The sequence below is a fragment of the Xiphias gladius genome, chromosome 17 (genome assembly GCF_016859285.1).
Source record: "Xiphias gladius isolate SHS-SW01 ecotype Sanya breed wild chromosome 17, ASM1685928v1, whole genome shotgun sequence".
In the NCBI taxonomy this organism is placed as follows: domain Eukaryota; kingdom Metazoa; phylum Chordata; class Actinopteri; order Istiophoriformes; family Xiphiidae; genus Xiphias; species Xiphias gladius.
Genome location: NC_053416.1, coordinates 18495484 through 18510558, shown reverse-complemented (window position 1 = coordinate 18510558; position 15075 = coordinate 18495484). Strand labels below are relative to the sequence as shown.

General features: G+C 39.0%; 1 protein-coding gene across 2 annotated transcripts; it reads right to left on the bottom strand.

The window, feature by feature from the left end:
* Window positions 1-5571: 5571 nt before the first annotated feature.
* Window positions 5572-13115, bottom strand: pafah1b2 (platelet-activating factor acetylhydrolase 1b, catalytic subunit 2). 2 transcript variants are annotated; one of them, XM_040151189.1, is made up of 7 exons: window positions 12293-13115; window positions 11766-11847; window positions 10577-10666; window positions 10149-10265; window positions 9422-9544; window positions 8355-8465; window positions 5572-8275 (listed from the first exon to the last, which is right to left on the bottom strand). In XM_040151189.1, the coding sequence occupies exons 2-7, from the start codon at window positions 11844-11846 to the stop codon at window positions 8174-8176; spliced, it is 624 nt and encodes a 207-aa protein (XP_040007123.1). In that variant the 5' UTR covers window position 11847; window positions 12293-13115; the 3' UTR covers window positions 5572-8173. The 2 variants fall into 2 exon arrangements, with proteins under 2 accessions (XP_040007123.1, XP_040007121.1); XM_040151187.1 differs by having other exon boundaries at window positions 5572-8465; window positions 12293-12422; window positions 12676-13112.
* Between the last annotated feature and the right edge of the window lie 1960 nt (window positions 13116-15075).

Here is a 15075-nt window from a genome sequence, read left to right as displayed (position 1 = left end):
ACTAAGACTTTTTACTTGCCTCTGACAAAATGAAATCATTATAATGCTTTTTATAATGTCATCAATATTAAAACTTACTCTATTGTTGATGAGGCTGCAGCACAGTAGTCTCTGCGAGATAGCAGCTGTGATCTCAGCTGTAGTTTAGATAATTAGAATGGCCAAAAAGGTTTTTTTTCAACACTAATATTTATTTCAGCACTAGTAAACTGGTTTACATTGGCATACTAAACACAGTTAACTGTTAGGTCAAGAAACAAAAATATTTAGTGAAATGTGCAACGCAGGTCTGACTACATCAATAAACCAGAGCAGATTAAAATGGATTCATCGGTTTGAATTATGTGTAACTGTTATCATTTGCTTGCATTAAAGTGTAACTTATTAATGATTCATTCATGAATCAGTTAAGTGACTCATGATTAGTTCAAGACACATTTATCATTGATGGGTCATTTTGGTAATTCTGACTAAAAAACGGTGCTTTGAAAGTTGAGTGTGAGAGAGCTGTGAATGTTGTAAGCAGATAGTTGCTGGGACAGCAGTAGCAGCAGTTACTGAAGCTGGTTTTGAACATAAGCTTGCTGAATCTGTGTGGACAAACCCAAAAGAAGAAAACTACAATTCCCCTCTTTTTCTATGCAGTTACCCTTGATCTAGGCACTTCAAAAAAGCACTGCAGTACAGCTACTCAGTAACACTGAACACTGTGGTTCTATTCCTTCACTATGAGGAATGAGATAACTTATAATTTGTTTATTTGTTGATCATGTAAATGTGAGGTAAAATTTGAAACCATGAGTTTGAGGTTGAGTTTTCATAACTCATAAATTTATTTCACTTCTGGCCTCCCACACCACTGTGGAAGGCAGCTTAAATTAATGAGACTGAAAAACCCATTTGTCACATATAAAATATTCCCCAAGCAAGCTAAAACAAACATACTTCTGCTTCGTATCTTAAGGTCTCAATCTATTTAACAATTTTTGTTGCAGAACAATAGTGGTGTCTGGCCTTTTTGACACAGGAGTTATTTTTTCAATCCATTAGGGTTTTAATGAAAATGTGGAAACACCAACACATCACTGGCCTCACTGCTGTGGAATGTACTTTGCTGCCATACAGGGGCATAACAGGGGTGACAATAGCCTTGAGGTTAGCGAAGTGGCCTTTTGACTGGAGGGAAGCCAGTTTGAATCCTTAGACCGTCTGGGAAAATGTGAATGGGAAAGCTGGTGTAACAGCTACCACTGTACTGTTGAGCAAGGCAAGAGAAGGAGCTCCCACTGCTCTGCTGGCTACAGTAGAGGACTGACTCCAATAAGGCCCAAAGGCCATTTCAGGGCCATTTCAAAATTCAGGAACCATATACCTCTGTAGGTTTCTAATTTAGTTTTCAGGAAGGATACAATGTTCCAAGGCTGTAGCCTGCTCCAGCATTCAAGAGTCAAGTAAATGAAACAGTCGTTCAATTTGATTATCAGGCTGGAACTAATGCTAGCGTTAGTAAAGTCGGTAAGGTGGTGTAAGGACGCTGAGCGACACAGTGGAATAGACTGTCACACACCACTACATAGAAATGGTTTCAATCCCCAGCAGTGGAGCCTCTGGCTTGGCCATAATGAACGTAACGCTCAGGGTTAGTTGGTGGGAAGCCAGTGAGGGATGATATCCTTGCTGCAGCCTTGTGACTCCTACTGGCTAGTCTGTCTGCACTGTCTCATGCAGTCTCATTCATACACATAGTATGGGCACAAAATCAAGTTATGATTAAAGGGTACCTAAATGCCCTTGTATAGGGTACAAAGAAAAGCTTTTGTGCTTTCAAGAGGTAAAGTACTGCTTCAGTTTTCCCCAAAGATAAAACAGATTCCTTAAATGATCCAAACAGGAGTCCAGGATTTCATTGCTTTGCCTCATTTACACCTCTTCCCAAGAGCAGATTAATTGCACTATTACATGCATTGTTTGTAGGTTTGATTGTCACATTTCTCAAGAGAAATTTCTACTTTGGGGAAACCCTGAATTCATATCATGTATATTTTGACAATGCTAATCTTGTTTTACAATAGATGTCTTACCATAGATGAGAACGGACTAAAATTTTAATTTGGTTTTCTAGGCATGTTTGGTTTTGTACACAATGTCAGGAAGAGATGGCAAGCATGAGGTTATGAGTGACATCCACTTTTAAAATGTCACAATGCTCGTGAATAAATCTCACAACAAAAGGGGAGGACAAGTGAGAGGAGTTACGGAATGTGAGAAAAACATAATTCAGATAATTCATAGCTATTTCAATTCTGAAGAGAAAAACAGACATAGTGATTGGTTGTATGCCTTGAACAGGCCAAAGGACAGCTTGTCCTGCTGAGTATTCAGGCCCAAACTGCATTTAAACACCAAAAATTCAACTTCTCATTCTATGAGAAATGCGTGCAGGCATTAATTGACAGCAGAAGCAATGTTAGGCTGCTTTTGTTTGTATGCAGCAGGGTGATGTCAGTCCAAGGTCTTTAAGTGATGCCACAAAAGGCTGCAGTCAAGAAATGATTGAACCGGGTCAAAGAAAAGTAAATAGGACAGCATGACCCTGACCTGAGACCTGCTGAATTAGCTTTCAGACCAAGACAATTATAACGAGGTGCAGAGCAGAAATCAATGGGTATAAATGAATTTAGATGACCTGGTTGTTGAGTAGAAAGACCCTTGGGAATTCTTCCGGACTGTTCGAATTAGGCAGAGATGGTGTGACAAATCCCTTAGAGCAGCTAAAACAGCTCTTTTTGCAGCCCCAGTGGCAAGTTATGAGCCAGTTTGGTTGTATCTTTTGCACTGTAAGCCCTCCTCGATTTCCTGCCAAAGGGGTTTCATTGGGGTGTAATTTGTTGTGTAGATCCTATATAAATGAACGTGGTTTTCTAAACGCTCACAGGCAACTTTGTTTATAAAACAGAGAGGCACTCAGCTGCGGACTGCAGGTTTGAAGACTGTGAATGGTTCAGCATGGATGTCACATCACATATGGCAAACATTGCTTCCATGATTAGGTTAAAATGAAGGCTGAATATGTGTGTGTGCGTGAATGTCTCATGGGCACGAATATGGTTGGTCAGGAACCACAGAGGAAGGTGCTGTGGTATGACGGCATGTGTTGTGAACTCTGTATGTGGCGGCAATGAATGATAAGAGGGTGAGAAAGGTAGGTCATAGGAGTATCAGGTGTAACTGGTGGGTAACTTGAGTCAGGAAGCAGGTGTTTCCCATTGAAACTGTTGTTGTGGAAGAGAAAGCTGTTAAAGCAGAGAGACGAGATGAAAGGTCAGAATGTGTAGTTAAATATTCACAAATCCTCAAAAATTCACTTTGAGAAAATGCTGCCTTGTTTAAACCGTCTTTCAGATTTTTTGTAACCTGTCAATACCTTAAGATCTGCAGTTTACCGCCTAAATAACAAATCATGACTGTCTTGCACCTCATCATGTGACACAAGCTGCTGCAGCGAAGGTGTGAAGTGCTTTTTGCAGAGGAGGAGGAATTCCTCAGTGAAAGTGTTGTGGCCTTTTGTATGTACACGAATCCTGGAGCTGCAGTCATTTAAAATCATGTGCTGGATAACGTTCTTACTGTTGATTTATAAAAATATATGTCACTGCAAGTGCTTCACATTTTCATTTTTTATACTTATATTCATCTTCATAAAATCATAATAACTGAGACTCTGAAATGAAACAGTTTTACTTGTGGTTTCACTCACATCATATATTGTATGTGATAAAACTAAAATCAAATAACTAAAAATATCAAATAAACAACTTTACTGCATTCGACAGGGCTCATGAGGCCCCTCACCTGGCTGATGCAGGTTACTACCACAGGCAGAAAACACAGTTCCAACACCTATTAAATATCACACAGTATCTTGGTGACAGCAGACACAAATTCCTGATGTGAACATGAGCTCTGCTGCTAAGCATAAAATCGAAAATACACCAGTCTCTAAAAATTTTCTTAAAGGGTTTTGGTGTTTGCTAAACTTCTGCTTTTATCATGATGGCAACTTCTGTATTTAATTTCCTCTGATATTATTTTAACTTTTGAACAAGAAATACAACATGGCGCTGGCACAAATATGCACTTGAAACAATGACATCTGAGGGCCATCATACTGAAATATGAGTCGCATCACATTGTGATCAAAGAAACTGAACCCCAAGAGGGAAATTTGACTACTTTAGACAGGAAACAAAGTCACTTATTTTAGAGGAAGTAAATTTAATCTTTGGAATTATTTTGAGTCTAATGTCCAGATGCATTTCGTAACCACGGCACTATTTATCACACTTGACAGCATATTCCAAACTCTGACCCAACAGGTTCATACATAAAGTAACCCCGTGATAGTTGAGAACGTGTATTTAATGAGGATTTAATGTGTTCAGTTTTCTTCATGCCCTCCAGTTCATACAGGCCCTTTATATGCTACAGTTGGTGGTACAGACTCCCAGACTCCGGCAGCCCAATGTTAAACGGCTCAACAGAGCAGAAACAACACGCAAGGCCAGATGTCGATTTTATCAGGGTGTCGCTAACTTGCCTGTGATGGCTCCACCTCTGTTAATGGCTGTTGGGATTAAAAGGTTATCATTTCCCGTTTTCACACGTTGATAGAAGGAGCAGTCAAATATTTATAGTTTACATGGCCAGTTTTAAGACTTGTAAAGACATTAAGTGGATATTTAGATATGGCAGTCTGTGGACAAAGTGTCTGTGTTTTTTTTTCATTTCCCTATATGTTCAATGTAGGAAAGTTCCTATCGACTTTTTACCATTTCAGGTAATATTGATTTATATGATAGAAATGTTTTTTGCTTTTATTTTGAAAGCTTCACAAGAATGAAAAAATTAGTAAAAATATCTGCTTTAATTCCCCAGTCACTTCTGTGAACTTATGCGAATTCACGAACAATTACTTTGCATTGTTTCGTCGTCCTGAGTTTAATGTGTTGATCCTGCTTCAGACGTCACTCTTAGTAGACAGTCTGCAGTGCAGGCCTCTAGATACCTCAGCCTCAGTTAAAATTAATGGGAGTGACATCAAAAGTGAGCAAATGGTTTATTAACTAGGTATTTTACAACTTGCCAGCAACATGTACACTCCAGCACGCCTAACTGAATGTTTAATGAGGACATTTTAACAGGAGATTGCCTCTCCTACATTGCCTCGGAGTGCTGTTGGTGAATTACTACAACATCAGAGAGATAAACTTGGTGAAAGTGAATTAATTTAGCAATAAGAAACTCTCGGGTTAAAAAAAGAAGAGAAATGGAACAAGCAATGAGTCTTGTTAGTATCCTTCTCAGTTTAGTTCTCTGATGAAATGGTTCCCTCTGTTGGTGAGTGTGCAACACTAACACACAGTGCTGCAAATCTGTTGGGATGAGACCCACAACCCAAGAATCCTTTTCTTTAAACTTCGCTCATCATTTGACAATAACCAAAAATAGAAAAGACCACTCTAACACACGATCAGATCATTGTTTTTTTTGTTTTTTTTATTTTTTATTGGAATGCTTTAATGCAATAACGTGACAGCAAGTCAAAACAGTGCAAATACTGTATTGCACCACACACAGACTCCCCCAATCTGAACCCTCTTCAGGCATTATTTTCTCAATCTTCACGTGTCTTATATACAACTGTGGTCACTTCTAAACACTCATACATCCAACTTACACAATCCAGTACCAGACATACTGTGCACAGCCGTCCTCCATGAACACTTAAGGCACACACATACACTATTTATATTTAACACAGCACGCGAATGTGCAGATCTTAAGACAGCAGTATAATCTGATCCTCGACATGACACTCTCAGCCACAATTTGAACAGAACTGAAGCCATGGAGAAATAGCTACAGTATAAGCTCACAGACGAATGTTTTTATTTACATGACCTGTGATTGCTTTTTAGCATTTAGCGTGACAATATTCAGTATAGCTGTGTTCAGTAGCTTAACCATGTGGCGATTTTTTTTATTCCTAAATGAAATTCAATTACTATACCATGTAGAGATGTCAGGTCCCAGGGAGGCAGGGCTGGAGTCAACTACAAATACAACAGTGACAGAAATAAAGAGGTGGTGAGAAATAGAATGAAAACGTGCTTCGAAGAGAAAACACTGTATATTCATGTATTAAGGAGGGTGAGGGAGAGAGAGCCTGTGCTAGTCAAAGTCTGAGGGTCTGACCATGAATATATGGACATATTAGTTTGAGATACAGGCACAGGAAGAAACAGTGCATGTCCCACGTCAATCTGTGTTCATAAGGAATAACTCATGTTATGATTAGCAACATAAGATGAAGGCAGGAGGACTGGCACTAATGTGACAACCACCTGTTTGTCTCAAAATGTCTTAGTTTGTCGTGAAAAATTAAAATCAAGTGCACTGTTGCACTGGAACACTAGAATAACATGGCCTGAAATTATATTTTTTCTACTCAAAAGTGTCCTTGAAAAGATACTCAGGACACAGTAGAGAAGTGGCTAGGAGCACATATTAGAAAGCTAGCAGGACTTAGTTTAGCAATAAAAAACAAATTGAAATGTGTTAACTACTCCTTTTATAGACTTTGAAATGAAATACCGTAGTAGATTTTTTTGGACCTAAATGATGAAATGTAATTCTACAAATAAATTGTAAATACACTCTCTGGATATGAAAGAAGCTTTACATGTAAGGAGCAGGGTTGGGGTTGTTTGGAAGACCTATGTAGATTATTGGACAAGCAGATTCAACAGCTTAACATCACTAATGGATACATATGAATACATGATACATTCACTCATTTAATGTACATAAATAATTAATGTACACTTAATGTAATACAGAAGCGTTGGCCGACTTTCTAAAGCCAAAGCTGAGGCTCACCTTAAAACATGCATGCAGTGAACACCAACATCAGGTATGAGTTGAGCATCTAGTTCAGTGATGTTTCAGGTCACACAAAATGAATACTGTATGTGTGGTCTCCCCAGATATCCACTGATCTATTTTATATTGATTAACAATTTGTAAAGACATCTAAATAGTTACATACTGAGTTCAAAACGGAACATTTAGTAGACAACGTGCTCCTTATCTGGCTGAGTATATGACATAGTACACAAAGAACTGGACTGACAAAACTATCAGAGTAAATTTGTGTAAGTTGTTTTATATATTTTTTGTGTTGCACAATTACACTGTAAGCAAAATCGTCTAATTGTAAGAGTTCTTCTTAAATACCGCTCGCTCTAATACATCATGTGCATCTCAGCAGTAGCCACTCTGTAGCGGTGGTTCCCAACCTTTTTGACTTGTGGTCCCTTAAAAAGGAAGCAATGTCACACAAAGGAGTAATTTTTACTTCTCCAATTGTTTCATTAGGGTTTTTAGGGTTTTTAAAAGCCTGAAGAGGTGGAAGTATCAAGTGTTAAAAAAAGAAAAAAAAGAAACGTCAGAGAAAAAAAAATAGTTCTATGTAATCTTAATATTTTCCTTCTTTCTTTCTTCTGATGCGCAGATGTTTCTTGGCACTCCTTGGGGGGCCCTGACCACCAGGTTAGGAACCACTGCTCTGTAGTATACTTCAGACTCATAACATTGTACAATGTTAGATAACGTTCTGCCTACTGTATGTTGTGCGCTGGACTTCTCATGTGTTAATAGAGAGGCCGCGCAGTTAACAGTTTTTCGGACATCAAACAAATTAAATTGGGTTTTTCTGTTTTCTATCATGTCTCCGTGGCAAAAGTGACGGAGGGATGCACTCATTTTATCCACAGGCCAAGATTAATCTGTGTGTGTGCCACTGCAGTCCCACATGATCTCAGTATATCTGTCTATTATTCAGAGTAGTCTGACCTTGGTAAATCCTTTTGCAATAGAGCTTACTACTGCAATCACAGTGTCTATGTCTGTAGTGAGGTCTCTCTCCCTCTTCAGCACCTCTCCACACCCAACCCTCCACTCATGAATGTTATCCCACACCCCTCATGGGCCCACTCACATCAGGGTATCTCTTCCCCCCTATGAGTGAGCCCTTCCTCCTCCAGATACCAGGGGCTTGTCTCCCCCATCTCCCACAGCAGCGGGTGAGACAGGCCTCTGGATAATGTGCTGTTCAGCCACGGCCCTCAAACCAGTGACGCCCGCCTCTCCTCTGGCGTCTCGTCCAGTATCTGAAGCAGCAGGTCGCTGAGGGGCTTGGCCACGGCGCGGTAACCTGTTGATGTCAGGTGAAGGAAGTCAAACATGTCCTGCTGGATGATGGTTCCATCAGAGTGGACGAACTCCCCACTCACATCCAGTAACTGAGCCTGGCCCAGACGAGGCAGCCAGGAGCGCAGAAACCCGTTAATGGCAGCATTCTTCTCCCTCAGCGGGTTGGGCCGCTCCCCTCGAGGCAACAGGCCCTGAGGACAACACAAATATACAGTATTTTGACTAATTTATGAATGTCAATGTACTGACAGTTAAACCTTGATATCTTGTATTTTATGTATTTTAGTTGTTGTTTTTTTTTATTTAAACATCCTTTAAAAAAAAAGCCTAAATTTAAATCTAAATCTGGCCTATCACCTTTTACAGGCTTATCATTAGCATATCCCATTGAAACCCAGAAGCATGGATCATCTATAGGTAAATGGATTCTCAATACGTGATGATCAACTTGCACTTTAGTATTTCAATACTTGCAGTGCATATATAATTTTTTATCTTTGAAATTTTACCCTTTATGATTAATTTACTTATTTTATTTGTACTCTTATTCTAGTTATTATTCTTTATTGCACACTAGCCTTTAGGCAGAGCCTCAAAAGTATGCCACCTAGTTTCACAAGTGTAACAGCTTTGAATCTAATAAGCATACAGATACAAAGATAGCTTCTTTCACTTTATACCCTAAATTTCTTATTTATGGAAGACAATTCATAGCTGCTTTTTTCATTCGACTGGAACCTGCATTTTCCTTAAAAGAGAGAAGAAATAACAGAACTTAAAAAGCATTTTTTTCGTGCCTTTTATTTATATGGAAACTTGTTTTTGAAAAAAACAACAAAAAAAAAACAGTTTAATAGGCCTGTTTTTGTTCAAGTGATTGTTCTTACCCCTCTTTTACCAAACACTGTCACTGAGCAGCATGCCCACATTTGAAAGGTGGTGGCTTTCAGCAGCAATCAACTGTAACTGTGTTGCACATCAACTATTGCACATCCTAATACGTCAGTCTTTCATTAGTTCTTAAAAGTGGAAAAATTACTTTGTCTCAATGTGACAGCTGCAGAGGGAAAATTAAGACATACCTGTCAACATGCCCGTTTAAAACAAACAAGGTGCAACAAAAGACAAGACATACTAATAAACTTACCATTACAACTATCTTTGCCTTGGGTAGGCAGGAGGTGAGCAGTTGTGCAATGGCAAGAATTCCTCCTGCAACTTGCTCTGCTGTGTGTTCGTAATTGTTGGTTCCTACCCACAACACCACCACCTGGACAAGACCACAGAAAGATGTGCTGTTCACTTTCACTGAACACACTCTAATCTCTGGAACTATTGTCAAAGCATGATATACTGTGAAAGCAAAGCAACATCCTGTTATTCTGAGAGGAGTTCTCATGGCTTGATATCTGGGTAATAGGTGAGCAGTGCAAGGTGTCCTCTAGTGTCTGTATCGTCAGCACAGCCAATAAGCACAGCTATAGTGATACAACAGACTGTACAGGGTTTCCACATGCACACTACAACTAAGTAACATGGCTGCTGGGGTCACAAACGCTGTTCTGGACAAACTCTCCTCTCACAACCACGGACCATCAGGCCACCTGCTCCTGCTACATTCAACAAGATGAGGAGGGAAGGGACAACTACATGCACATTTCTGCAAAAGGGACAAACAGTATATGTGCAAAGTCTCTGTGTGTCATAGAGGTACAACAGTGTTTCCACAATTTTATGTAGATAACAGAAATAACATGCATATCGTGCAAAAGTTTGTTTTGGACTTCAGATGTAAAAGTGTGTATATGAAAGGTAAATAAAATGATTTTGCCCTAAGCTGTTTTCCTCTGAAGGTCTTAGCAGGCTTGTCTTACCTTGGGACGAATGTTCTCCAGCTCTCCATTCTGCAGCCTCCACAGCACGTTACAGGTGGTGTCCCCTCCAATTCCAAAGTTGAGTGCATGAAGAGGAGAGAACAACTCCCTCCAGACCTGTGGACAGGAAACCACGAATCTGCATTTCATATAAAGAAATTCTTACTTTGGCGACTAATATCAAATAACTCACTGATGCTGACAGCAAAGCATGCCCATCAAGAAAAAGATGCATTACAATGATGTACGTCGATATAAGACTAGTGTGGCAACATAACCATACTGTATGAACAGCACAGTAGGTTTATGTCGTTTATCTTGAGTAGTGTGTGAAAACAGTGAGATTTAGAAAAAAAACTAAATTAAGACGCTACTGCCGTGTGAGTAGTTAAATGTCCAGGTGTAGAAAGGTAAACGTCTTATCTCACCTCATACTGCTGCATTAGTTGTACCATAGAATCCCCCACAAAAAGCACATCTGGTTCACCATCCTTACACTCCTGCACAAATCTTGTGTGCTGTAAAAAACACAGACTCTTCACAACAGAGCTCATGATGCAGTGCATAATTGTGAGGTGGGATGGATAAATTAAAAAAAAACATTTCATTTCATTTACAGAAAACAATACAATCTAATCAGTTCCATATTAGGCCTTTCAGTCTGTGTTAACACCTTTGTGTTACAAGTTTTCTAAATCTTAGCAGGAGGATAATACCCGTTAGCCTTCTGACACGTTAATCAGACAAAAGTCCTGCAAGTTCATCACAGTCAACAAATGTCTGGTGCCCCATCTGATAGACAGCTTGGAGCAAAGTAGACTGTCTCAGTCCTATTAGCTTTGAAGGATTAACCTTTCATAGACCTACTAAGAGGAGCTAATAAACAAGCTGGATAAAGTGGTTGTCTGAAAGAAATGCAAGTCTCGTGAATGGTTGCAACACATATGTTTTTAAAGTCAGGCCTAAACTAATACAATAATGACAACCCACATCAACTTCAACCCACATTTGTCACTAATATCATTGAGAACACCAATCAAAATATTGTCTCATCATTGGCGTAGAGCTAGCTTGCATCTCTTCATTTGAAAATATTCTCAGGACACAGTACCATCATGAACATCAATGGTAAGAATAAAAAAATCAAAATTCAATGCGTTATTGCTGCCTAATAAAATGTGTAGTAAAAAGGGGCAGATGAACGCGTAAAGTGATCTAAGAATAAAGTCATAAATTCTAACAAAGTGGGGCGAGTTACATGTCACACGTGGACAACTTAATCCATCAAGAGTCACACATCACGGTGTGATGTTATCCTCTGTTTATTTTATGATTTTGAAGCATACAAAATTAAGAACATGACAACAGTGCAACCATAACCTGCCTGGATAAAATTTAAATCAAATTTCTGTATACATTTACTTAAAACAGATATATAGTTGATGCTATGGAGAAGCATCGATGAGACCAAGAATAAGACAAACCCTTTAAGAAATAATGTAGCATTTTGCCCGCGTACATGAGGAACAAATGTGGTATTTTTCTATGATACATGGGGACGAAGAGTGAATATTGTCTAATAACACTAATGATATATTAATAATAAATAGCACCAACCTGTGACATCCACCGTCCATCTCCTTGTACATCCTCTACTGGCTGAGCCACTGCAGCTGGATTCAATTCATCACCACTCATCCTAAAGGAGTCACCACCGCGTATTACACTCTCACAAGATAAATAAAACAATACATAACTATACAAAAATATTACAATTTTAGGAAGATGAAGGGTGTGTGCTGTTTTAGGATGGTGCTAAGGCATGAGGACGAATACAGCAGCACCAGCTAGCAAAAACCTCTGCTGTGATGCAGCAGCTTAACGTTACGGGAGCAGACAGGGTGTCCTAATACGGATGTAGGCTACTTTCGCTTTCAAGGCGGGTGCTTATAGATCGCAGAGCAGATCGTATTAAATCCGCTAGGTTACTGTTTATCTGCCGTTAGCTTGTTAGCCAGCTAGCTAGCCAGCTAATGCCTGGAGACTGTTATGGCTGCATCTCTGATACTTCACGTTTGACACGCCCGTCATTAATGTGAACATTTCCATAAATTACTTTGTTCTTTATTAACAAAACAAGCTACCTGGCAGGGTGTTGGCCGTTACTTCTCGGCTCCCTCGGCTTCAGAGTAACTCTTTATCCCCGACTTCACTTCGCCGCTGTCGGGCAGTCGACACGGGTGATGCTCGGTAGCAACCGTTAGCTGACTCCAGCTCGACGAGACAACAAAAGGTGTGTCAAGAAGGCAAACTACAGAGACTCTTTAACTAGGAGAGCGCCGGCCTGCCACCACTAGCCGTAACACCGGTGGAGGGCACTGCAGCGAACTACATTTTACCACGAAAAGATTTACCCGGAGGCAAGGCTGTCAGGCAGCTATTCTTTACAGACTGCAGACAAAAACTAATTTGTCGGCTATAACAAACCTTATCCAACCTTATGTAGCATAAATCTTAACACTGCTACCTTCTGTAATATATGGAGATTGCACAGCTCCTATGTGTGCTTTCCTGAGAGGTCAAACCCAGGGCAAAAAATACTCCAGTGCCCTGGTCCCGCAATGACTCATGGGTGGGTAGTGGGATTGAAAATGCCGTTAAACAACTAAAAACAGCCTAAAACGTTTCACTTCGGATTCCCAGACAACGAAATTTTTATCCGTTTGTGAGGTAGTTTAAGTGAATGTCAGACACCAGCTGTGGAGGAAAGTATCTCACAGTAGGATAGTTTTCTTTAGTTTAGGCGAAATAAAGCATTGCCGACATTTTTGCTGTGCGACACAACGTAAAATGATCTCTGACTTCCACTCGTGGCCCATCTCTGATCCCAGCACACTGTGTCAGCTGATCGCAATGCATCATGGTCACGTTAGATCAACTGCTGCCTTCCAATACTGCAGGAAACACAGGAAATGTCAGCTTCCTATTCTCTATGTGTTGGAGGAAACAGTAATCTACGCTTTACCGTACAAGCGGAGGAAATCACTGATTTTCAGGGTCAGCACCCTTAAATCCCTAGTCACATTGACCTGACATTTTTATGTTTGAGATTGCAACATTTTTGCTTGTTAAAAAAAAGTTGAACTCGTTTTTTTCATGCTATAAGATCCGAACTAAAATCTGAGCAGGAGCAACCATGTCAGCACATTAGTCCACCCAGGCTTTTGAGCTCTAGAGTGGACCGGCCAATCTACAGAGAAGCCACACTACATAGTATATTAGAGCCATTATTCAACGACTGTCACTACTCAATTTATATTTGTTTTCTTTTTTGAGATAAAAATTCTTATTTCATTTTTTGGTAATTTGCTGATACAACGGTGTGGTCATTTTTATGGCTGGTTACAGTAACATTTTTAAATTACACAAAGTGGAATACGCTTATTATAACAGCTGTTTTATCATTTTTAATTCAGCAGTTTTGCATTTTTTTTTTAGCACCAATTGCCTTCAGGTCTGAGTTCAATTCAAAACACTGAAGCAAAGTGAAAACTATGTAAAACACAATGTTATTCATATTTTTAATCTTCATTTGATTTTATATATGTTAGAATTGTATATATTTCCTGGGTTTTATTTGAATTGAATTTTGATTTCTTTGTGTTCCTCCTGTTTCCTCTGATTAAAACTGACTCTTGACTCGTGTTATCCTCTTGTCAACATTTACATACAATTCCATAAATGATGTAACGTTTACTGTTGTGCAATTAAATAAAATATGAACAGGTACCTAAATATAAGTCTTCCATTGCCTGTCCATCATTTGTGCTTGCCAAGTGCAGGAGGGCATTTGTTAATCCGCCAAAATAGTCACAGTTGTTTTCTTACTGTACATGTGCGGACAGCCCCTGAAAGTACTGTACAATAAGAGGTTATCAAGTAATATTCTTATAGGCTTAATGCTGCTCCACTCATCAGGCACTGCAAAACGTGTTTTCCACGCCAATATTTAGTTGCCCCAGTCTGTGGTGAAAAACTGTTATTAATCTTCCAATTAATTTACTTCCAATTAAGTGACTTTTAGGCAGCATGTTTAGTACCATGTATCAGATTATTCTGCTTTTTGTTCTCCTAGGAAGATTCTTGCCTGGTGAGTTTAATAAACTTTCATCTTCCTTAAATGCAAACACAGCTTAACAATAATACTCTGTGATTTAACTGTACACACACACACACACACACACACACACACACACACACACACACATATATATATATATATATATATATAAAACGTTGAGAGGGAGAGCCTGGGGTTCAGTGCATGACAGCAAGAAGCATGTGTGTGTAAGGCACTTTATAGAAAGGTTGGCTGTTTTCATATGGAATTGTTCATTATTTACAAAAAGTGTCTATTACTTTGAAAACCTACAGAAACTAGCTTTGTTTACAACTGAGGTAATTTTAATGTAATGTGTTTTTTTTTACATTTTTATGTTTGTTCTTTTACCATTATACTTATTCTTACTTAATACATATTTATATTCATTCCTTTTTTACATCTGCTCCTGTTGAACTACTTATTTTTGTCTACTAGTAAAGTAATAGAGCATTTTACTTCACATTGTACTTGTACAATTGAATATCTGACAAATTAAATTTGAATTTGAATATATTTGTCCTGTGGTAAAGTCGTTCAGGGTTTGACAATTTACAATTTACATATGAAAGAGAATACCAAACTCTTCTCTTGAGTCTTCCTTTTGTGTTTTCTCAAGCCAGCATATTTTTTTCCGACGCATAAATTTGACTCAAGTTTTTCACTTATGACTGCATAGATAGAGATATGTTGATTTAGAGGGTCTGTTTCTACAGAGAGGATTTAAATGTTTTGTTTGTACTTGATGGAGATCTTTTGCATTTTGAT